Here is a 25000-nt window from a genome sequence, read left to right as displayed (position 1 = left end):
GAACCCCGGTCAGGTAAGGCCTTGTGTGTGGGGGGGAAGGAGAGGGGGGGAAGGGGTTGTGTGTGGGGGGGGAGGGGTTGTAGGGGGGAGGATGGGAGGGGTTGTGTGTGTGTGGGGAAAGGAGTTTTTTTTGGTGTGTGTATGTGTGTGTGTGTGTGTGTGTGTGTGTGTGTGTGTGTGTGTGTGTGTTTCTTTTTCTACTTTCAATATTTTCTCTTCCTCTTCCTCTTTCTCCTCTTCCTTCCTTCCTTCTTTCCTTCCTTTTATCTTCTTCCTCCTCCTCCTCCTCCTCCTCTTCTAACTCTCCCTCACTCCCTTCCTTCCTTCCTTCTTCCTCCTCCTCCTCCTCTTCCCTCTTCACCCTTTCCTCCTCTTCCTCCTCCTCACTTCTTCCTTCCTTCCTTCCTTCCTTCCTTCCTTCTCTTCCTTCCCTTCTCCTTCCCTCCCTTCCTTCCTTCCTACCTACCTAACCTCCCCTTCTCACTCCCCCACTCACTCCCCCACCCCCCCAGGTATTGGTCACACCTCTGCCTGGCCGCCCACACGCCCACGGGGAACTGGTCGATCTACCTGGACGGGGCGCTGGTCGAGGAGGGCGTGCTGAGCTCAAGCCTGGATGCTGCGGGGGGCGGTTTGGACCCATCTCATGCGGACGACGGCGGGGGAGGCGGCGAAGGGGGCGTGGAAGGAGGGGGCGTGTTGGTGGTGGGTGAGTATTGTGTAGGGGGTGAGGAGAAGGGATGGGAGGGGATGAGGAAGATAGGGATGGGAAGTGAAGGGAAGGGATAGGAAGGTAAGGGAAGGAAAGAGAAGGGAAGGGAAGGGAAGAGAAGGATAAAGAAAGGTAAGGAAGGGAAGGGAAGGGAAAGGAGAGGAAAGGAAAGGAAAGGAAAGGGAAGGAAAGGAAAGGAAAGGAAGGGGTGAGTTTAGAGAAAGAAAGGGAAGGGTTGAGAGGGGGGAAAAGGTTAGGGAAGGGATGGTAAGGGAAGGGAACAGAAGGAAAGAAAAGGGAAGGGAAGGGAAGGGAAGAAAAAGGTAAGGAAGGTTAAGGAAGGGAAGGGTTTTGTGGGGGTGTTGGGAATGGGTGAAGTGTGTGTGTGTGTGTGTGTGTGTGTGTGTGTGTGTGTGTGTGTGTGTGTGTGTGTGTGTGTGTATACTAATATATTTTTTTTTCTCTCAATTCCCTTTCCCTTCATTTCTTACCTTCCCCTTCTCTCCTCTTCTCTTCTCCATCATTTCATCCCTTCTCTTCCCCTTCCTCCCCTTCCCTTCTCTTCCCCTCCTCCCCAACTTCCCTATACCGCTTCCCTAACCTACTTCCTCAACAAATTTTCACCCCTCCTCCTCCCTTTACCCCTCTCTCCCCTTCCTTCCTTCCCCTTCCCCCCGCCCCTCCCACAGGCCAGGAGCAAGACACACTGGGGGGCGGCTTTCACAGGGACCAGAGCTTCAGCGGGGAGTTCACGGAGTTCAACATATGGAAGGGGATTTTGACCCCCGACGATATATACCAGGTAAGGGGGGTAGGGGGGGTAGGGTAGGGGGGGATGGGGGTGATGGGTTGTTCTGTTCTGATATCCTCCTCCCCTCTTCCCCATTCTGACGTCTCCCCAGGAATGAGTTCACCCCTACCAATTAAAAAAAAAACGCTTAAGGGGCAGTGTGACGGAGATGAGCACAGGGGCCACGCGCAGCTATAGCGTACGCTCTAAACTCTACCTATAACTCTCCTGTTAAGATCGAAGCAAATATGTCTAGAAAAATCCATGCTTTCCCCCAGAGTTAGCGGCCCCGTGAAATTTAGTACAGCCCCCCGAGGTTAAGTATGTCTGGTTTAAGTGGTGTTGATGTGATGATGTTGGGGGTCGGGGGTTGAGGTGATGGTGATGGTGATGGTGATGGTGAAGTTAATAATAGTAGAAATAGTGAGGTTGTAATAGTAGTAATAATGATATATCTTTTTTTCTTCTTCCTCCTCCTCCTCCTCTTTCTCCGCCTCCTCCTCCACTTCATCTTCTTCACCCTCCTCCTCCTCCTCTTCGAATCCCCGTTCACCCCACCACCCCCTTTCTTCCCCCTTCCCCTAACCACTCTCCCTTCCTCCCCCAACGCCCCCAACAACCCCCTTCCTTTCCTCCTTCCCCGCACGCTCCCCAAAACACCCTTCACCCGACCCCTTTCTCTCCCAACTCCCCCCAACAATCCCCATCCTCCCCCCCTCTCTCCCTTCCTACCCTTCCTCTCTCTCCCCCTTCCTTCCCTTACCTACCCCTTCCTTCCTTTATCTCCCCCTTCCTTCCCTTCGTTTTCCCTTCCTACCAACCTTCCTCTAAATCCTATACCCTCTCATATATCCTTCCTCCCTCCTTCCCCCAGCTCGCCACGTGCAGCCTCTTCGTGGAGGGGGATGTGCTGGCGTGGTCAAGGCAGTCGTGGCAAGTGCTGGGCGGGGTGACGTGGGAGAGCCGCCCACGCCCTCAGCTCTGCGATAACAACACACGCCTCCTCACCTTCTTCCCCGAGCGAGTCACCCTTACAGAGGCCGTTTATCTGTGCGAGGTTGGTAGTGGTAGTAGTAGTAGTAGTAGTAGTAGTAGTAGTAGTAGTAGTGGTAGTGGTAGTAGTAGTAGTAGTAGTAGGAAGAGGTGGGGGTGTGTATGTTTAAGTCTACGGTGTTAGCTTGCCATGTTTCACTATTTTGTTTTGTTTTTTCTCTGTCTGTCTGTGTTTGTCTCCCCTTCCCCCTTTCACCCCCTCACCCCTTAATCACCCCTCTCACACCCCTCCTACAGTCTTCACCCCCTCCCTTATATTCACCCCTCATCCCTCCCATCATCCCCCCACTAACTCCACCTCCTCCCATTCTCCCCATCCTCCTCCTCTTCCTCACCCCCCTACTTTTCACCCCCTCACCCCTTTCACCCTGCTCCTCTTTTCACCCCTTCCCCCTCTTACCCCTAATACTTCAAAACACCCCTCTTTTTCCCTTCTCTCTCACCCCCCTTCCCACCCCCCTCCCCTCTTCACCCCCCACTAATATCCTCTCCCCCCACCAGGTCGCGGGGGGTCGTGTGGGGGTGCCGGCGTCCCCCCAGGAGAACGCGATGCTGTACCAGGCCTCGGTCCAATCCGCCCCCCACTGCTCAGGGGGGGGCGGCCCATCCTACCTCTGGCTGGGGGCGCACGACTCCACGCAGGTGAGGGGGGGTAGGAGGAGGAGAGGAGGGGGAGAGGAGGATGAAGGGAGGAGGAGGAGGAGGAGGAGGAGGAGGGAGAGAGAGAGAGAGAGAGAGAGAGAGAGAGAGAGAGAGAGAGAGAGAGAGAGAGAGAGAGAGAGAGAGAGAGAGAGAAATCTGTGTGTGTGTCTGTCTGTAAGTGTATGTATGTATGTATGTATGTATGTATGTATGTATCGCGTGTACATCTATATATCTAAAAATATCTATGTACCTATCTATCTATCTATCTATCTATATCTCTCATGCTCTAACCAACCCTTTCTATCTCTCCCCCTTTTCCCCCCTCCCTCCACTATCAACCCCCACAACAGGAGGGGCGCTGGACCTACTTCACGGGGGAGCCCTTGGAGTGGGGGGGCGCCTGGCGGGGGGACGGTCCTAACGGGGGGACTGCCGAAAACTGTCTCGTCATGCAATACGACTCCTTCCCCGCCAAGTGGTCGGACATTGCCTGCCTCGACACCTACACCTTCTGCGTCCCCTGCGAGTACCCGGCGCGGCCCATCTTCCACCTGAGGGGCGCGGGGTTGTGCTCGACGGCGCCCTTCAACCGGCAGTACACGTTGGAGGGGGAGAGAGGAGGGAGACCGTCGCTGCTCGGGTTGTTTCACTCGGATATTGTGTGGGAGGCAAAGAGCGAGGCGTGGGTGCTGGCGTCCCTCAAGGTGGGTGTGGGAGGTGTGGGGGGGTTGGGGAGGAAGAGGAAGGGGTGTAAGGGAAGAGAGGAGGAAGAGGAGGAGGAGGAAGCATGGATGTTACTGTGTTTATGTGTGGAAGGAAGGAGGAGTAAGGAGGAGGAAGAAGAAGGAGGAGGAGGAGGAGGAGGATTGTACGTAGAAGGGAAGAGAAGGAAAGGGAAGTTAACTGAAGGGAAGGGAAGGGAAGAAAAAGGGGAGGAAGGGGAGGGGGTGTAAAGGAAGGGGAGAGAGAGGGAGAAGGGGAGGAGGAGGACGAGGAGGAGGAGGCATGGAAGTCTGTGTTTATGATTGGAGAGAGGAAGGAAGAGGAAGAAGATGAAGAAGGGAAGAGAAGAGAAGGGAAGGGAAGGGAAGGTAATGGATTTGAAGGGAAAAAAAGAAAAAAGAGGAGAGACTATCATTCATATATCCAATCTATAAATATCCAATCCATGTACCCAATCTAGCCCCCAACACCCTCCCTTGTACCCATTCTATCAATCCCTTTCTTTCCATGTACCCAATCTAGCCCCCAACACCCTCCCTTGTACCCATTCAATCAACCCACCCCTTTCCCTGTACCGAATTCAGCCCCAACACCCTCCCCTTGTACCCATTCTATCCCTAACCTAACCTAACCTAACCTAACCTAACCTAACCTAACCTAACCTAACCTAACCTAACCTGTACCCATTCTATCCCTAACCTAACCTAACCTAACCTAACCTGTACCCATTCTATCCCTAACCTAACCTAACCTAACCTAACCTGTACCCATTCTATCCCTAACCTAACCTAACCTAACCTAACCTGTACCCATTCTATCCCTAACCTAACCTAACCTAACCTAACCTAACTTAACCTAACCTGTACCCATTCTATCCCTAACCTAACCTAACCTATCCCTAACCTAACCTATCCCTAACCTAACCTAACCTAACCTATCCCTAACCTAACCTAACCTAACCTATCCCTAACCTAATCTAACTTAACCTCTACCAATTATATCCCTAACCTAACCTAACCTATCCCTAACCTAATCTAACTTAACCTCTACCAATTCTATCCCTAACCTAACCTAACCTATCCCTAACCTATCCCTAACCTAATCTAACTTAACCTCTACCAATTCTATCCCTAACCTAACCTAACCTAACCTAACCTATCCCTAACCTAACCTAACTTAACCTAACCTGTACCCATTCTATCCCTGACCTAACCTAACCAAACCTAACCTATCCCTAACCTAACCTTACTTAACCTAACCTGTACCCATTCTATCCCTAACCTAACCTAACCTAACCTAACCCATCCCTAACCTAACCTAGCTTAACCTAACCTGTACCCATTCTATCCCTAACTTAACCTAACCTAACCTAACCAACAGGAGGCGGGTCTTGAGGTACAGTGGGCCCCCGCCAGCACGGACATTGGGCACAACCAGTATCCCTTCGGCACTCACACCTGGACGCTTGGAGGACCGGGGGAGCTTTGTGGGCGTCGATCCGGGGACACGCTGAACCTGACGCTCTCCGTGTGCACCGATGACCAGTTTACCTGCGTGGACGGGACCTGTGTTCACCTGGACCAACGATGCGACCTGACGCGGGACTGTGCGGACGGGAGCGACGAGACGAACTGCCCGCTGATACTTCTTCCGTCTGGGTACCGTTCACTCCTCCCCCCTCCAGCTCCCTACCCAGGCCGCCCTCTCCCCCTACGCGTTGAAGTCGAGGTTCTGTCGCTGCCTAGAATCGGGGGTCGGACTCTGGCGCTAACGGCAACGCTGAGGCTCAAGGTTCAGTGGGTGGACGCGAGGTTGAAGTACTTGAATTTGAAACGCCAGCAAGGGCTTAATTTGGTGCCCCCAGAGACGGCCCACGCGCTCTGGACGCCCGCCCTGCACCTCACCACGGCCCATGACAGCGGCGTGGTCAGTCTGGGGGAAGGGGGGCGCCTGGAGGTACGCAGACAGGGCCAGCCGCACCCAGCTACAGACGAGATGGAGGAGAGTGAGTTTAGAGAAGTTTGCCTTGAAATGAAGTGGTTTTCTTTGGGATATTTTGATAGAATTGTTGATATCTACTGTTTTTCCTACTACTACTACTACTACAACTAACTTTTTAATTCAATCCTTCCTTCCTTCCTTGCTTTCCTTCCTATCCCTCCTTTCCCTCCCTCTCTCTCTCCCTCCCTCTCTCCCCCTCTCCCTCTCACCTACTAACCCCCCCTCCCCCCTCACAGGCAGCTACTTCAAAGGGGCTGAAAACATCTTGGTAATGACTCAAATCTGCTCAGTCACCTGCGGCTCCTCGTCACACCTCAGGCTGTACCCATTCGACGTCCAGGTGAGTGATGGAATGGGTACAGGATGGGGTGATGGGAGTGAAGGGGAGGAGAAGGGGTGATGGGGTGACAGGAAAAGAAGTGGGAGAGAGAGAGGAGAGAGAGAGAGAGAGAGAGAGAGAGAGAGAGAGAGAGAGAGAGAGAGAGAGAGAGAGAGAGAGAAAGGAGGGAAATGGATGAAGGGAAAGAATAGGGGAAGGGAGGATGTCTGGGGTGAAGAGGGGTGATATTGGGGTGAAATTGGGGTGATTGGGGTGAGGGGAAAGTGTGTGTGTGTGTATGTTTGTTTAAATTTGTGTTGGTATTGTTATTGTTATTATTATCGTTGTTGTTATTACTACTACTACCACTACTACTACTACTACTACTACTACCACTACTACTACTACTACTACTACTACTACTACTTCCTCAGGTCTGGTGGCTCAACTTCTCCCTGGCCTCCACCTCCCCCGGGCACCTCCTCCTTCAACCCGGGGAGGCCACGTACACAGGGGAGGAAGACCTGCTGGAATACACCCTCGGTAAGTACACACACACACACACACACACACACACACACACACACACACACACACACACACTCATGGAGTTATATAGATGTGCCTTGTATATGTGTTGCAATAAAACCCAAAATCACTCAGAACCGGTTTAAAACTCGTCTAAAAACAATGTACTACTTCTTTTTATAGTGTACAACTGGTGTTAGCTAAGCATAACTAGTTTTACCTTAGGAGCTTGGCAGTAACGTTAAAGGTCAAGATCAGTAAGGTTAGGCGACTCTTCTCTCTCACACTCATAACTCATAACCATCTCATAAGTATCGCCTCTATCTCACACTTATAACCATTCTCCCTCACAGCCATCTCATAAGTAGGCCATCTCCTCTATCTTTCAACTTTTTGCAGTTATAACCATCTCTCCCTCATAGCCTTCTCATAAGTAGGCTATCTCCTCTACGAGTATCTCACAGCCATACCCATATCTCCCTCACAGCCATCTCATAAGTAGGCTATCTCCTCTACGAGTATCTCACAGCCATAACCATATCTCCCTCACAGCCATCTCATAAGTAGGCTATCTCCTCTACGAGTATCTCACAGCCATACCCAAATCTCCCTTACAGCCATCTCTTAAGTATCTCCTCTATCTCACAGCCATAACTATTTCTCCCTCACACACACACACACACACACACACACACACACACACACTTTCCCTCTCCATCTAATCCTTTTTTTTCTTCCTCTTTTTCAGAAAACGTCAAAATGGTCACCAGCCCCGGAGGAGGAGGAGGAGGAGGAGGAGGGGGGGAGGTGGGGGTGCGGGTGAGGTTGGGGAGGCGCTCCACACACTTCCTCCTCACCTCCTTCCTCCCCACCTTCCTCCTCCTCCTCCTCTCCTACGCCACCCTCTTCCTCAAGCTCTCCCATTTCCTCCCCCGTCTCTTCCTCTCCTTCTCCTCCCTCCTCCTCCTCTCCTCCCTCTACACGCAGGTAAGAAGAAGAAGAAGAAGAAGGAGGAGGAGGAGGAGGAGGAGGAGGAGGAAAAACTAAAGAGACGGATAGATAGATAGATAGATAGATATAGATATAGAGATAGATAGATAGATAGAGAGAGAGAGGAGGAGAAATAAATGAGGAAAATATGAATCTCTCTCTCTCTCTCTCTCTCTCTCTCTCTCTCTCTCTCTCTCTCTCTCCTCCTCCTCCTCCCACCCCCTCCTCCTCTCCTACACGAGTTTGAGAAAAAAATATGTCGCCTACCAAGAGCTTTTAAGACCACTAATTTACAAACGCATTTACTTGGGTTAAGAAGCGCGTTAACACCATCCAGCAAGCGAGGGTCAGGGCAGGCAAGGCATCGCTGTCATGAGGCGCCCAACTAGCGGGGAGGAGTATGCGTGTGTTCCCTCAGGGGCTGGTGCTGCGTGGCTGTGGGAGGGTCACCACTCTGTCATCTGCCAGCAGCTTGCCCATGCCCGAAGCTGCCTATGTACCACGCCCCCAGCACAAAGAAACAGTAACACACACACACACACACACACATTTGGCTCGTCAGGCCTTCGGGGAGACACGCACGCGAGACGGTTGCCAAGTGTCGCCACTGTCTTCACCCCCGCCACACACGTACCCTTCATGTATTTCCATGTACAGTCAAACAGCACCCACGACAGCCACATCCCATAAGGCCGAGGCAGGTGCTGCACGCCCTCGTCTCGCACACTGTCGGGCAGCACGGCGAGTGCCTCCGTGTGTGGTGTGCCCCATGGCAAACACCGCCAGCCGCCCGCCCCACGGCCTGCCCTCCGCCCTGCACACACTCTCTCGACACTGTATGACACTCTCCAAAGACTACCTCTGCGTGACACACCACAAACACTGACGTAATGACAAGGCAGGCCAGAACCCAGCCTCTGATGCCGTGCCTTGCGCCGGGCAGTCTCCGGGGCTGACACACTGCCCGGCACACACTCCACACACACACACACACACACACACACTGTCCTCTGCCCCCAGACGCAGCCTCCACACACTCTCTCGCCACTGTTCCACGTGTATTACACTTGCTGAAAGCTCTCCAAAGCTTATCCCTGCGTCAAACACCCCAGACACTGGCGCCAAGACAAGATGAGGCAAAACTCCCCCTCTGATACCGTGCCCGGCGCCGGGGCCACACACAGTAACGCTGTCCACACACACACACGTCCACACGCTGCCCCCCGCCCTCCACACGCTCTGTCGCCACTGTTTCACGCGTGAAACACTCACCGAAAGCTCTGCAAAGCTTATCTCTGCTTCAAACACCTGTACTATTGATGCAAAGACAAGATAAGGCAAAACTCCCCCTCCGACACCGTGCCTCGCGGCGGGGCTCGTAGTACACACACGCAGGGCGGCCACACTGTCCGGCGGCACACACGCCACACACCGCCCTCTGCCTCACGCCACAGCCTTCCACACACTCTCTTGCTGCTGTATGAAGTGTATAAGATTCATCTGAAACTCGCCAAAGCTTAACTAAGGATGAAAGCCCCCGATATAGTAGTGGTATAGCGGGGGCAAGGTTCACCTCCCGCATCGTGCGTCACGCCGGGGCGGGGAAATGTGGCTGCCTCTCAATGCCCTGGACGCGGCGGCCTGCACGCTTGAGGAACAGTCTGCTGGAGGGAAGGCAAAACAGAGGCCACAAACAGACTGCACGGAAAGGCGCCGTCCGTGCTATTGTGAAGCAGCATAAAGCGATGATCGGTGTGGTAAAATAAATACCATTACTCTTACTCGAGTTCGGGTCATTGCACACGAACACACGGAAATTTATGAATGAACTTCTCTCCCTGCACAACACCCAAAATTATGCAGTCCTGCTGGCTCACAGAGGGATTTCAACAGGCCACAAGAGTAAGAAGAGGAAGATAATGGTCTCTCTCCCTCCCTGATCGCGGCCTGGGAGCCAATAGCAACACATAAGGCGGGTTGTTCCCACACTCACTCTCCTTTCCCCCGTAAAAACCGGGTAGCGGCGGTGCGGGCTGGCAGGTCGGACAGCGCGGCGATACTACACGCTTCTCCTCTCTTATTTAACTGTTTCTCCATTGCTTTCACTATGCCATGATTGATAACGTGTATAGAAAGCTGTCTCATCCCCGTGGGGCGAGAGGAGAAGCCTGTAGCCACCATATTTAGCGGGACGGACAGCCTTGAGGCGTGGGGGAGAGCGAGAATGACGGGCAGTGAACAGGACCATGGCGGGGGACAGCCTGGCGATACAATACATGTTATTCCTCTGTTTTAAGTGTTTCCTCGGTTCTCTCAGTGTCGTAAGTGACTCATAATGTGGACAGGCAGACAGACCCCCGTGCCCTTCCTGCCCTGAGTGAGCGAGGCGCGGGGCGTAGCGGCGGGCGGAGTCAGCGGCGAATCCCAACCATCTCGCGACTCACACACCCACATTTGACAGGGGTTTCGTAGGGATTTGGAGGCATTTCAGGGGTAGTTTAATGGCCCTGGTAGTAGTGTGACCCTTTCTCTGTACTCTGCACCTAAAAGAACAGCTATGAGAACCGGATTGATCTCCTTTTTGCCATTTGGAAAGAGTTGCTGTGAGGGGCGAGGCGGCGGGCGGAGAGCGGCGATTCTCAACCATCTCGGGGCTCACACACCCACATTTGACAGGGGTTTCGTAGGGTTTGGGGGCTCCTCAAGGTTCAGTTTTAGGCCCGCTTCTATTCATTATCTACATCAGTGACGTAGACAATGGGATAACTAGTGACATAAGTAAATTTGCAGATGACTCTAAAAAAAAAAATACTATATTACTTCTACTACAGGTGACAGCAGATGCCCCCCGCACCTCCTACTTCAGCCTGCTGGACGTGTGGTATGTGTTCCTGCTCCTGCTGACCTCTGCCGTCGTTCTGCTGCATCTGCTGATCGAGTACGCGCTGCCCCCCACCCCCAACTCCCCCTCCTCCTCCGCCCCCTCCCCCCACCACCCCCTCCTCGGCGGGGGTGGCGGTGGGGGGGCGGGAGGAGGGGGGCTCAACGGGGTGGTGAAGGGGGTGGGGGAGGTGACGAGGGTAAGGTTGAGTTTGGTTGATTCTGGTTGATTTTGTTGTTGTTGTTGTTGTTGAATTTTGGTATATTGTTATAATCATCTTTTTCTTCTTCTTCTTCTTCCTACTACTACTACTACTACTACTACTACTACTACTACTACCACCACCACTCCTACCACTACCACCACTGAATTCCCCACCCTCTTAAACCCACTATTCCCCACCCCACAACCCCAATTTCCCCACCCCACCCCCTACCTCGCCCCCACTAACACCCCATCTCCCCACCCCCCCCAGGTTCACCCCGTTCGGAAGCAAGACGGGCTGGTCACCATCGACACGGACCCCAACCCCCGCTACCCCTACCCCTCCCACCACAACCCCTACCACGGCGCCCCCCACCGCGCCCCCCTTCACCCTTCGCGCCCCGCCTACTCCCCCACCCACCAGCTCCTGCTAATGGCGGGGAGGATAGCGGTGCCGTCTGCCTTCGTCATCTTCTTCCTCGTCTACTGCGGGACGGCAATGGGGTGAGTCTTGGGGAGTGGGGAGAATTAGGGAGGGAGGGGGAGGGGAAGGGGGAGATTATATGATATAGGTGTGGAATGGTTTGGTTTTAAGAAAGGGGAGTAGAAGGGGTGATTCTGTAGGCTGGGAATAGGGGAGGGAGTGGATGGGAGGAGTGGGGAGAGAGTGTATGGGTTGTGGGGGAGAGAGTGAGGGAGTGGGATGTCATTCACTGCCAACATAAAAATCAACGACAGCTTTCTCTAAACAGTTTTTCTCCTCCATTATATTACATACACACACATCCCTTGCAGCCCACCACTCGGACACAGACAGAAGTTGAGGACATTGGGAAAGGCCTTCGTTTAGTCTTGGTCAGTCTCTCATCTCCCCTTTCTCTTTATTCTTCTGCTTTTCTGTTTGGTATCTATCAGTCATCTCCCTTCTCTTCCCTTCTCTTCCCTTCTCTTCCGTCAATGGACTAAACCCCCCTATGTTTAAATGTCCCATCTCGCCTGTCTATTTATCAGTCATCTCCCTTCTCTTCCCTTCTCTTCCGTCAATAGACTAAAAACCCCTATGTTTAAATGTCCCGTCTCGCCTGTTTGAAAAGCCTCTCGCTACTGGTGGGATTTCCATGGAGTGTTTTGTGGTGACGGTTTTAAACGACTCGTGCACCTTGAAGGGGAAAACCACCCCCCATGGACACCCGGTTACTCCTCTCTGTGGCCTTGGGGAGTTGTCGTGAAGGCAGCCCGAGACGTTTGGGAGTATGGTAGTGAGGCCACACGAGGCACTTTTTACTGTACATTGGCTGCCACTTTTTCGGAGCATCCCCCCCCCCGGCACCTCCGGCAGCTCCGGCAGGGGTATGGGAGGCAGCGGGCTGTGGCTGTGCTCACCATAATACCGAGACGTGAAAGACAGTAGGTATCTGGTGCACCCGATAGCCAGGGATTTCATAACCTCTTTTGCTGTACTCTCTCCAGTGAACGTCTGGCAGGGCTCGGGGTTTTTCTGTTTCACTTATCAATTTGTCACAGTCAGTAAGATTTAGCGAAGCATTCTGTTAAGTGACCAGACCCGCGCCGCGCACGTTCACCTCACCGTCGGTCAGCCCGCCACCACACCGTGGCCGTGTGCCGCTGCCCTTTGAATCACCTGCTGGTTCTACCCACGGCGGCCGTGGCGGACACGGGCGTGGGGGGGGGAGGATTATGGACCCGCTCACCTCTTTTTTTTGTGGCCGCCGCTAAAAAGTGGCTCATGGTCGATCAGCCTCTCACAGGAACGCCTACATTTCATTTTTCGCCGAGAAAAAGTGTCCGCCGCCGCCCACTGAAAGCCCGCTGTGTGCCGGTAGCCTTAGAACGGATGACTTTAGACAACGCCAATGCATTGTTCTAGATACACGCCTGTCATTAATTACACACCGTGCTGACATTGTGTAACGTGTGTTCAGGGTTGTAAGATGAAACTACTCGGTCCATCTATCTCTCTATCTCTCTCTAACTATCTCGATCTCTCTATCTATCTATTTTTACATCTCTCTCTCTCTCTCTCTCTCTCTCTATATATATATATATATATATATATATACACATATCTACTATCGATCTAACTAACCAACTAACAAACTCTCTGTCTCTTTGCAGTGATGGCGACGAGGCTGGTTCAAGGTAGCATCGCCCACCACCCCGTCATCACACCCACCCGCCCTCGCTCAAGCCTCCCTCCCTCCTCCTCTTTCACCAGTCTCCCCTTCACTCGACGTTCTCTCTCGTGTCCTAGTGGAAGGCATATTTGTAAGGTTGACTAGAGTATTTTGGACTACCCTATTATTTTGGTTATTATTATTATTATTATTATTCGTATCGCTGTTACTTAGAGTACAAATTAAGACCTATACGTATTGATATTGTTAGCGGTAAGGTGTGTGTATTTACTGTGTGTGCTCACTCCCATGGACGTGAGGCTAAATAAAGTAGAAAGGAATATTGGGGTTTCTTATATGTAGTAACCTGTATATTGCCTACTACTACTACTACTACTACTACTACTACTACTACGGAAGAAAGGGAAGGAAAGGGAAGAGAAGGGAAGAGATGAATGATAAATAACAAACATTAAAGTAGAAGAACAGAGAGAAAGGGAAGATGAGCCCTTACGATATATATAAATAATACTAAAAACAAACCAATATCTTCACCTTTTTAATAACTGTTTACCTGCATATTCTTGACCATATCCTATAAATGCGCGTGGCCTCAATGCTTATCTCCGTCACATAACCCCCTGAGCCCTTACGATATATATATAAATGATACTAAAAACAAACCAATATCTTTACCTTTTTAATAACTGTTTACCTGCATATTCTTGACCATATCCTATAGATGCGCGTGGCCTTAATGCTTATCTCCGTCACATAACCCCTTGAGCCCTTACGATATATATAAATGGTACTAAAAACAAACCAATATCTTCACCTTTAATAACTGTTTACCTGCATATTCTTGACCATATCCCATAGATGCGCGTGGCCTCAATGTTCATCTCCGTCACATAACCCCTTGAGCCCTTACGATATATATAAATGATGCTAAAAACATACCAATATCTTTACCTTTTTAATAACTGTTTACCTGCATATTCTTGGCCATATCCTATAGATGCGCGTGGCCTCAATGCTCATCTCCGTCACATAACCCCTTGAGCCCTTACGATATATATAAATGGTACTAAAAACATACCAATATCTTCACCTTTTTAATAACTGTTTACCTGCATATTCTTGACCATATCCTATAGATGCGCGTGGCCTCAATGCTTATCTCCGTCACATAACCCCTTGAGCCCTTACGATATATATAAATGATACTAAAAACATACCAATATCTTCACCTTTGACCTTTTAAACCACACCCCATACCCCATACCCTATAGATGCTCGTGGTCTCAATGCTCATATCCGTCACATAACCCCTTGAGCCCTTACGATATATATAAATAATACTAAAAACATACCAATATCTTCACCTTTGACCTTTTAAACCATACCCTATACCCCATACCCCATACCCTATAGATGCTCGTGGCCTCAGTGTTCATCTCCGTCACATAAGCCCTTGAGCCCTTACGATATGTAGAGAGGGCAGCGTCCGACTAGATGTGTGTGTGTGTGTGTTGGGGGAGAAGGGGATGGGGGGAGAGCAGGTAGGGTTAGGGAGGAAGAAAGGACAACTCTCCTCCCGAAATTGACCCCTCTTTCGGCCACCTCTTTGGATTCTTTTTAGGAGCAGCGAGTAGCGGGATTTTATTTTATTATTGTTTCCTTTTTTTGTGCCCTTGAGCTGTCTCCTTTGTTGTAAAAGAAAAAAGAGTGAAGGGAAAGGTAGAGGGAGTAAAAGGAAAAGAATGAGTGAAATAGAGAACAGGAATGATGACCTATATATAAAAAAAATAGAAATATCAGACCAGTATCTTTACCTTTGACATTTTAAGTAACTGTTCACCCGTCTGTCCTTTCCTGGTAACCTCACAAACACACGCACACACACAAAAAAAAAAAAATAATCAAGGAAGGAAAGTAAAATTGCATAGTCACCCCGTTAAACGCAAGCAAAACACCACCACCATCACTACCATCTTCCTTACCGCCCTTAAGAATAAATAAAATAAAAAGTTCAAGGAAGGTAAATAAAATGGCATAGTCACCCCGTTAAACATAAGCACAACAACAACAACAACAACAACAACAACAACAACACGCAATGGAATAGTCACCCCGTTAAACATAAGCACAACAACAACAACAACAACAACAACAACCAACAATACCCAACACGCCTTAATTCCTTATCGCCCTTTAAAAAAAAAAAAACACTTAAGGAAGGCAAATACATGGAATAGTCACCCCGTTAAACATAAGCACAACAACAACAACAACAACAACCAACAATACCTAACACGCCTTAATTCCTTATCGCCCTTAAGAAAAAAAAATCTTAAGGAAGGCAAATACATGGAAGTCACCCCGTTAAACATAAGCACAACAACAACAACAACAACCAACAATACCCAACACGCCTTAATTCCTTATCGCCTTTAAGAAAAAAAAATCTTAAGGAAGGCAAATACACCGAATAGTCACCCCGTTAGAAACACACAAAACAATACCACCACCACCACCACTACCTTAATTCTCCTAGCCACACCTTTCTCTTAGCCACATCACCACACCTACATTCCCTCCCTCCCTCCCAGCCACACCAATATTTTTTCATACCACACCACCACCACCACCACCACCGCCACCATCCCTCAGCCACACCCCCGCCATAAAAACTCGTCTCCCTCCCTGCTCAGCGCTCTCCTCTTACCTTGACGACCTCCGGGAATATCCACCAAGGCTCGACGCTCCAGTGGGCACACGCGGAACTCCCCTCCAGACGCCATGGACGGAGAATAATGGATAAATGATGTACTAATTTTTCATTCGCCTCCGCCGCCACCTTGAAGCTCAACAACGAAGCCTCGAGTCGAACGTCGCAGGATTGTCGTACTTTTTTAATATTTGCCGATTTCCAGCCTAAAATCGGCCGCCTCCACCCCGATAACGAGTTTTATTTATAGTTATCGTTGAGATCGGTTATTATTGGTGTTTGTTTGCTATGCTGATGGGTCAGAAACGGGAAAATATATACGATGTTCTGAGTACGATAATGGCATACGCTAGACTCGATTCACACCATCGTAGAATTTCGTGATATATAATTTTTTTTTGGTTTAATCGTTGTTTTGTCATTGTTATTATTATTGTTATTGTTATTGTTATCTTTTTCATCATTCTGCTTCATTAACTCACTCGTTTCTAATTTATCAGTTCTTTTTCCTTGTTTTAATCGTAGTGTTTTTTTTCTTTTTTATTATTCCCGTTATCATAATTACAACCATTACTCCTTCATCATTGTTTTTTCATTTATTATTTCAAAATCTCATGAACTTTTATGACATCAAGTTTTTGCTCACCAACATTATTTACAACGGGGTGGAATTTCTGGTTTTGTTGTTTTTTTCTTTGTTAATTTTACGGCATTTAGTATTTCCTTATTGTTGTTCTTCATGCATTTGATCCTTTATTTACAACCTCATGGGATTTCTCTATTGTTATTTATCGTGGTGTTTTTCTTTGTTAAATTTACGTATGTTATTTTTTTCTTCATTGTTGTCCATGCGTTCAAAACCTCATAAAATTTTCAAATATTACTTTTTTCTGGAACAACCATTTTTTTCTCTCTGTCATTCCCTTTCCTTTTTCTACTTCCCCTGTTACTCCTTTTAATTCTTTTCATTCTTCATTCATTCAGTCAGTTAATCAATTTTTCATTCATTCACGAACTCCTAAAATTACTCTTGATATCGTTGAAATTCATTATCATCTCACTTATTTATTATTAGCTTTTATTATTATTTCCATTATTTACTTTCAACATTTGTTCTTCATTCATTCATTCATTCAGTTAATCAATCAACCAATCATTCGCAACCTCATAAAATTTCTCTTCACATTTTTTTTAGGCCTGTTTACTTTCTTTTCCTTCGTTATTATTATTATTATTATTTTATTATTATTATTTTTATCATTGTTCTTTATATTGTACATCACTTTTTACTTTCTATCTATTCTTATGATGTTTTTTTTCTTTTCTTTTTACTTTTCTATTCACTGTTATTTCTTTTTTTATTATTATTATTATTATCATTATTAATATTATTTTTCATCATTTTCTTTATATTCTTCATCGCTTTGTTTCTGTTTATTCCTATAATGCTTTTCTTTCTTATTTATTCTTCCTTTTATTATCTTATTTTCGCTTCTATTTCTTTTCTTATTAATTTTAGGCTACTTCCATTCTTCTTCCTATAATCATTTTTTCCGTCATTGTTCTTTATATTCTACATCGCTTTTTTTCTCTCTCTATTCTTCATCTTCCTCTTATTATCTTATTTTCGCTTCTATTTCTTTTCTTATTAATTTTAGGCGACTTCCATTGTTCTTCCTATAATCATTTTTTCCGTCATTGTTCTTTATATTCTCCCTCACTTTTTATTTCTCTCTCTCTATATATTTTTTGCGATGCGTTTTTGTTTCTTTATTTCTTCCTTTCATTTGTCATTCACGTTCATTGTTCTTGCCTCTGAAAGGTTACATTATAAAAAAAATATATGAAGTGTGAATGATGTTGCTTTTAGAGAGAGCAAATATCAGACTTTTTTATATATATGAGTCGACACATTATTTAAAGTGCTGAAGTCATCTCTCTCTCTCTCTCTCTCTCTCTCTCTCTCTCTCTCTCTCTCTCTCTCTCTCTGCATCCACCGGTAAGATTTCAACCTTTCCCAGCATCCACCAGTAAGATTTCAACCTTTCCCAGCATCCACCAGTAAGATTTCAACCTTTCCCAGTATCCACCAGTAATATTTCAACCTTTCCCAACATCCACCAGTAAGATTCCAACCTTTCCCAGCATCCACCAGTAAGATTCCAACCTTTCCCAGCATCCACCAGTAAGATTCCAACCTTTCCCAGCATCCACCAGTAAGATTTCAACCTTTCCCAGCATCCACCAGTAAGATTCCAACCTTTCCCAGCATCCACCAGTAAGATTTCAACCTTTCCCAGCATCCACCAGTAAGATTCCAACCTTTCCCAGCATCCACCAGTAAGATTCCAACCCTTCCCAGCATCCACCAGTAAGATTTCAACCTTTCCCAGCATTCACCAATCACGAGCGGCCTGGGCTGGAAAGGGGGCGTGACTTACCGGTGGACTGGCCAATGGGAAACGCGAATGGACGAAAGGGGGCGGAGCTTATGCGCCAAAATATCGTACACAAACCTTCGTAGTGACACTGGCGAAATAAAACACAAATATCTTATAAAACAACGTATTTAATGCTGAATATAGGAACGTAAGGATATATATTACACACAAACACACGCACATACACGGACACATATATATATATTAACCTAAGGGGCGTATCTTCAGCCAATCAGCGTCGAGTACGGACGGAATGCTAAGTTTCTATTGGCTACTTGAGAATCGACTCCAACTGCGTGACATCACAACCGGAAACAGCCAATCGGAACCCAGAACTGAGTGATCCCGGGTTTCTATTGGCCACTCAAACTCAAGACTACCGGAACCAACCAATGAGAACCCAGGATTGGAGGATGCTGGGTTGCTATTGGCCTTTGAGACTCAAGACTACCGGAACCAACCAATGAGAACCCAGGATTGAAGGGTTCTGGGTTGCTATTGGCCTTTGAGACTCAGAACTACCGGAACCAACCAATGAGAACCCAGAACTGAGCGATCCCGGGTTCCTATTGGTCACTGAGTCTATGAACCCCCACGAGAGCACGAGATCCATCCAATGAGCTGCGCGGGCTGGCAAAAGACGCGTTCCTATTGGCTGCTCACCTCTACAGCGTCACAGCGAGCCCAGCCAATGAGCGACGGAGTTTTGAGTGACGCCATAGAATCCTGCGTTTCTATTGGCCACTGGGACCGGGCACCAATGGCGTAACATCAGCGCGTCTTAACCTATAGCGGAGAAATGCTGTACTAAGCGTAGGAGTGGTGGAAATATACAGTAATGGTACAAAATGTCGCTAAATGCTACACGAAGGCTAGTGTTCCACGAGCAAAATAGCGTAAAAATGTACAAAAATAGCGGATAAATGCATAGGAAATAGTAGTAATAATTGTAATAGTAATAATATACAAAATGAGTACAAAAAAAAAAACACGATAAATGCTATACAAAAGCTAGTATTACAAGAATAGAAATAGTATAAATTGTACAAAAGTAGCGGAAAACTCCCTTAGAAATAGTATTGCTAGCAGAAATAGTAGAAATATATAAAATTATTACAAAAACACGGGAATTGCGGAAAGGGTACGAGCTTTGTGGGCGTCCCCTCGGCAGTGCGCGAACTCTGCGGGCGTCCCCTCGGCCTCCTCCACGCGGGGTTGTCTCTCACGGCAGCACCGGGTCGGGTTCTGCGCAGTGTGCCACGCGCCCGTACAGCCGGCGTTGGCATTGATGGACTAGGCCTATGCGGGTAACAGGCCTCGAATCAATCTCACGTAGTCGCCGGTTTGACAAAAAAGGACCTAAATTTTACGCGTTTTAGGGCTTTGGGGTCTCGCAACAACCGCCTCGAAATGTCACAAGGGAGGTAAATCTGGCTTTCAGTGTTTTCACGTTCATGGCCTTGTCAAACCATCACTAGGCTCATAACACTACCCATGGGAATACTAACACAACCTCTACCAAAGTCTTGTCAAACCATCACTGGGCTCATAACACTACCCATGGAAATACTAACACAACCTCTACCAAAGTCTTGTCAAACCATCACTGGGCTCATAACACTACCCATGGAAATACTAACACAACCTCTATCAAAGCCTTGTCAAACTATCACTAGGCTCATAACACTACCCATGGAAATACTAACAACATAACCTCTACTAAAACCTTGTCAAACTATCACTAGGCTCATAACACTACTCATGGAAATACTACTAATACAACCTCTATCAAAGTCTTGTCAAACCATCACTAGGCTCATAACACTACCCATGGAAATACTGACAACATAACCTCTACCAAAGCCTTGTCAAACCATCACTAGGCTCATAACACTACCCATGGAAATACTAACAACATAACCTCTACCAAAGCCTTGTCAAACTATCACTAGGCTCATAACACTACCCATGGAAATACTAACACAACCTCTACCAAAGTCTTGTCAAACCATCACTAGGCTCATAACACTACCCATGGAAATAATACTATCATAACCTCTATCAAAGTCTTGTCAAACTATCACTAGGCTCATAACACTACCCATGGAAATACTAACAACATAATCTTTACCAAAGCCTTGTCAAACTATCACTAGGCTCATAACACTACCCATGGAAATACTGACAACATAACCTCTACTAAATCCTTGTCAAACCATCACTAGGCTCATAACACTACCCATGGAAATATAACACTACCCATGGAAATACTGACAACATAACCTCAACTAAATCCTTGTCAAACCATCACTAGGCTCATAACACTACCCATGGAAATACTGACAACATAACCTCTACTAAATCCTTGTCAAACCATCACTAGGCTCATAACACTACCCATGGAAATAATACTATCATAACCTCTATCAAAGTCTTGTCAAACTATCACTAGGCTCATAACACTACCCATGGAAATACTGACAACATAACCTCTACTAAATCCTTGTCAAACCATCACTAGGCTCATAACACTGCCCATGGAAATACTAACAACACAACCTCTACCAAAGCCTTGTCAAACCATCACTAGGCTCATAACACTACCCATGGAAATACTAACAACACAACCTCCACCAAAGTCTTACCAAACGTGGGTGTGTGAGCCTTGACATGTTTGAGAACGTGGGTCAGTCATTCCAGCGATATCCCAAGATTCTGCAAAGGCACTTAATGATAAAACACCTCAACAGACTCTAGTATTTCACCCGGCAAGCCTCCAAACACCTGTACTTGGTCTTGGCACACGAGACTTGACATACCTCCTCCTCGTGCAGTGCCTCGAGAGCGTTCACCAAAACCTCAAGGTACTTCAAAGATTACTGCATCATCGGTAAAAAACAAGATTAGTGACCCTGGTATTGCACACAGATGTTCCAAAGTGACTCTGGTCCACAAATCTGCCCAGTACCCAGTCCATTCAAATTCCACTGGTCCACAACTCTGCCTAGTACCCAGCTCATGCAAATTCCACTGGTCCACAACGCTGCCAAGTACCCAGACCATACAAATTCCACTGGTCCACAGCTATGCCTAGTACCCAGTCCATACAAATTCCACTGGTCCACAACTCTGCCCAGTACCCTCATACAAATTCCACTGGTCCACAACTCTGCCCAGTACCCTCATACAAATTCCACTGGTCCACAACTCTGCCCAGTACCCAATCCATTCAAATTCCACTGGTCCACAACGCTGCCAAGTACCCAGACCATACAAATTCCACTGGTCCACAACTCTGCCAAGTACCTAGACCATACAAATTCCACTGGTCCACAACTCTGCCCAGTACCCAATCCATTCAAATTCCACTGGTCCACAACTCTGCCCAGTACCCACATACAAATTCCACTGGTCCACAACTCTGCCCAGTACCCTCATTCAAATTCCACTGGTCCACAACTCTGCCCAGTACCCTCATACAAATTCCACTGGTCCACAACTCTGCCCAGTACCCTCATACAAATTCCACTGGTCCACAACTCTGCCCAGTACCCTCATACAAATTCCACTGGTCCACAACTCTGCCCAGTACCCTCATTCAAATTCCACTGGTCCACAACTCTGCCCAGTACCCAATCCATTCAAATTCCCCTGGTCCACAACTCTGCCCAGTACCCTCATACAAATTCCACTGGTCCACAACTCTGCCCAGTACCCTCATACAAATTCCACTGGTCCACAACGCTGCCTAGTACCCAGTCCATACAAATTCCACTGGTCCACAACTCTGCCCAGTACCCAGTCCATACAAGTGTTGAAAAGCGATGGGGCAAGACAACATCCCTGCCCCACTCTTGCGCTGATAGGTACAAAACAGGGTACGCCTCCTCCCTTCCCCCTGCACTTCACAGCACTCCTCGTCCCATATAAATAGAAGGTTAGTTGTGGAAATAGAAAATATATATAAAAATAGTGATAAAAGTTGCTCTAGAAGTGGTGTTAGTTGTAAGGAGAGTTGGTGTATATAAAAAATAGTGCAGAATTATTTTAAATGCTATACAAATGCAGTAGTTGTAGTGATAGTTGTAATAGTAGTAGTTGTAGTAGTAGAAATAGTATATGTAATTCTTGGCTGTAAGAAAGTTGTATTAGAAAAAAGAACAAGAAGAACACACACACACACACACACACACACACACACACACACACACACACACACACACACACACACACACACTTTAAAACTTCTCGTCGAGCATAAAAACAGACTCATCCAGACGAACAGAAGACGACGCAGACAACGACGCCACAACACCGGGAATCGAACGAGGGTGCACAACAGACCTTCCGACCACCACCCCAACACCCCCGTCTTCACCCCCGTCACCCCGCCCCCCCCGCGTGGCGTAGAGGGAGAACGCCAGCACCACCGCAAGCAATCCCAGCACCGCCGCCAGCACCACCGTCACCGCACAGCACCGCCTCCGCCGCCGCCGCCGCCGTGTCAGCACCCGCAGCTTCTCCGACCGCTGAAGGTCCAGGGTGAAATCATGGCACTGCTCACTCTGGGGGGGGAGAGGGGGGCAGAGGGGGGAGAGAGGGAAGGGGGTAGGAAAAGATTAGGGGGGCGGAAGGGGGGAAGGGATAGAGGTGGGGAGAGAAAGAGAGAGAGAAGAGGGGGAGGGAAGCGATACAGAGGGGTGGAGGGGAGAGGGAGAGAGAAAGGGGAGAATGGAAGGAGGGAAGAGAGAGAGGGGTTGAGGGAAGGGAAGGGGAGAGGAGCGGGGTAAGAGAGAAAAGGGGAGAGGGAGATTAGAAACAACGGCAGGGGAGGGGAAGGGTGAAGAAGCGAAGGGGGAAAGGTGGAGGGAGGGAAGGAGAGGGAAGGGGTGGGGGGGAGGGGAGCAAGGTGAATATTAGTAACTCGTAAGTAGAAATAATATTGATGATAAGAGAAAGGCTAACTAACTGTATGTATCACCAAGAACAACACCTGCCACCACTACTGTAACCACTACCTCTACTACTACTACTACTACTACTACCACTACTACTACTACCACCACTGCCACTCACCACACAGCCTGGGTTGGGGTGGGGCGCCGCGCCGTCCAGGGAGCCGTAGCCCCAGGGCCCCGCCGACGCCTCCTGGGGCAGAGGGGGGAAAGGGTGTTAGTGGGGCGTGAAGACCTGATTGTTGGGGACACCGAGACGTGTTACACAACAGCCGTGTGTGTGTGTGTGTGTGTGTGTGTGCGTGTGCACATACTCACCCCGGGGAGATGCAGGCCGGGAGTGGTCCAGGGGGGCCGGAAGTGCCCCGGGGGTGCAGGGGTGAGCCGCATGCTAGGGCGAGGGGAGGGCGCGCGGGGGGGCCGGGGGGTGCGGGGGCTGCGGGTGTCCGCCGTGAAGGTGACGCGTCGCCCCAGCCCGCCCCGCACCCCCAGCAGGTCGCGGCCGCCCCGCAGGTCCAGCCAGGCTGAGCGGTGGGGCGGCGCCCCCCGCAGCCGCTGCGCCAGGCGCCGCTGGAATTCCTCCAGGGGCAGTGCGGGCGGGGGGGCGGGGATGGCGTCCCCCTCGAAGGCCAGGTTGTCGTGGCCGCGGGGCGCCGCGAGGGGAGCGGGGCGGAACACCTCGTCCTCGTCCTCGTGGGGGGCGGGAGGGTCGCCTCCCCCCTGCACCAGCAGCTTGCGGCCGTTGGTCTTGAGCCCCGACGCCGCCCACAGCGCCACCGCCGCCGCCACGCCCCCCACGCCCCCCACGCCGCTCCCCACACTGCCCCCCGCCCCGTCGGCGCTGTGGCTGCGGGGCCGCGGCAGGGGCAGGGTGGTGGGGGGGCGGGACAGAGAAAAGCTGAGGCCGCGGGGCGGGGGTCGGCGCGGGGCGGGGGGCCTGGGTGCGGGCACGCGGGGGGCGGCTACGCGGGGGGCGGGGGGCGTGATGGGGGTCTCGTAGAGGTGCTCCTCGCTGCCGAGCCGCGCCTCCCCCGCCTCCCCCTGGCGCGGGGCCATGAGTCGCAGCGTGGCGGGGGTCACCAGGGAGTCGGGCCCCCACTCCCCCCCCTCCGGCAGCCCCGGGGCGCGGCACAGGGGGCGCTTGGCGCCGGACTCCGGCGGGGGGGGCCGGTCGGTGAGGACGGAGGTGACGTAGTGGGGGTCGCGGGCCACGAGGGGGGCGGGGTGTATGGGGGGCTTGAGCGGGGCGGGTCGGGGCACAGTGTAGGCCCCGTGGGTCGGGGCAGGTACCCGCGGGGGCCCCAGGGCCTCCAGGGAGCGGGCGCGCCGCACCCCCACGCTGATGGCACGCACGAAGTCAGGCTGACACGCCACCACCACGGCCCCCGCCGCCCCCCCGGCCCTGCCCCTGCCCGCAGCCGCGTCCTCCCCGTCGGAGTCCGTCTCCTTGCTGCCGTAGCCCGAGGAGCGCAGCGACGCCCCGTCCCCGCCCCCGCCGCCCCCCGCGCAGCCCCCATCCTCGCCCCCCTCGACTCCGACGTCCCCCAGCCCCTCATCCTCCTCGAACAGCGGGTTGACCCTGGGGGAGAGAAGGGGGGTTAGACACACACACACACACACACACACACACACACCTAATGTCACACTCCATTTCCCGCCACCCCCTCTTCCAGCCCCTCCAACGCACACTACTCCTACAACCCCCCCCCTCTTCCAAGCCACCCTCCCCCTCCACACACACCCTACTATTCCCTCCTCCCCCTTCTTCGACCCCTCCCACCCTCCGCCTCAACCCTTCACCCATCCACCCCTTCAGCACCCCCTTCGCAATTTCCCTCCCCTCCCAATCCCCTTCCACCTCCAATACAGTCAACCCCAACCCCAAGCAATAT

At 50.0% G+C, this 25000-nt stretch overlaps 2 protein-coding genes across 2 annotated transcripts in view; one reads left to right on the top strand and one right to left on the bottom strand.

Annotated features, from left to right (window-relative positions):
- LOC127006450 (uncharacterized) overlaps positions 1 to 14451 on the top strand; it is a 31286-nt gene extending 16835 nt beyond the window's left edge. Inside the window, exons 4-16 of the mRNA XM_050876401.1 lie at positions 1 to 13; positions 513 to 709; positions 1402 to 1514; positions 2377 to 2559; positions 3057 to 3197; positions 3551 to 3904; positions 5304 to 5928; positions 6161 to 6264; positions 6678 to 6786; positions 7520 to 7758; positions 10593 to 10841; positions 11118 to 11342; positions 14416 to 14451. The exon at positions 1 to 13 is cut by the window's left edge and continues 60 nt beyond it. Coding sequence (XP_050732358.1) covers positions 1 to 13; positions 513 to 709; positions 1402 to 1514; positions 2377 to 2559; positions 3057 to 3197; positions 3551 to 3904; positions 5304 to 5928; positions 6161 to 6264; positions 6678 to 6786; positions 7520 to 7758; positions 10593 to 10841; positions 11118 to 11342; positions 14416 to 14451 — 2588 coding nt within the window. The remainder of the gene's footprint in view (positions 14 to 512; positions 710 to 1401; positions 1515 to 2376; positions 2560 to 3056; positions 3198 to 3550; positions 3905 to 5303; positions 5929 to 6160; positions 6265 to 6677; positions 6787 to 7519; positions 7759 to 10592; positions 10842 to 11117; positions 11343 to 14415) is intronic.
- A 3812-nt stretch (positions 14452 to 18263) lies between these two features.
- Positions 18264 to 25000, bottom strand: part of LOC127006373 (nascent polypeptide-associated complex subunit alpha, muscle-specific form-like) — a 22319-nt gene continuing 15582 nt past the window's right edge. Inside the window, exons 4-8 of the mRNA XM_050876290.1 lie at positions 23427 to 24687; positions 23230 to 23301; positions 21626 to 22718; positions 20437 to 21459; positions 18264 to 20347 (exon numbers count right to left, since the gene is read on the bottom strand). Of these exons, the coding sequence (XP_050732247.1) occupies positions 22392 to 22718; positions 23230 to 23301; positions 23427 to 24687 (1660 nt within the window). The 3' untranslated portion in view covers positions 18264 to 20347; positions 20437 to 21459; positions 21626 to 22391. The remainder of the gene's footprint in view (positions 20348 to 20436; positions 21460 to 21625; positions 22719 to 23229; positions 23302 to 23426; positions 24688 to 25000) is intronic.

This window comes from Eriocheir sinensis, chromosome 32 (assembly GCF_024679095.1).
Source record: "Eriocheir sinensis breed Jianghai 21 chromosome 32, ASM2467909v1, whole genome shotgun sequence".
Classification (NCBI taxonomy): Eukaryota; Metazoa; Arthropoda; class Malacostraca; order Decapoda; family Varunidae; genus Eriocheir; species Eriocheir sinensis.
This window is presented reverse-complemented; position numbering and strand designations above follow the sequence as displayed.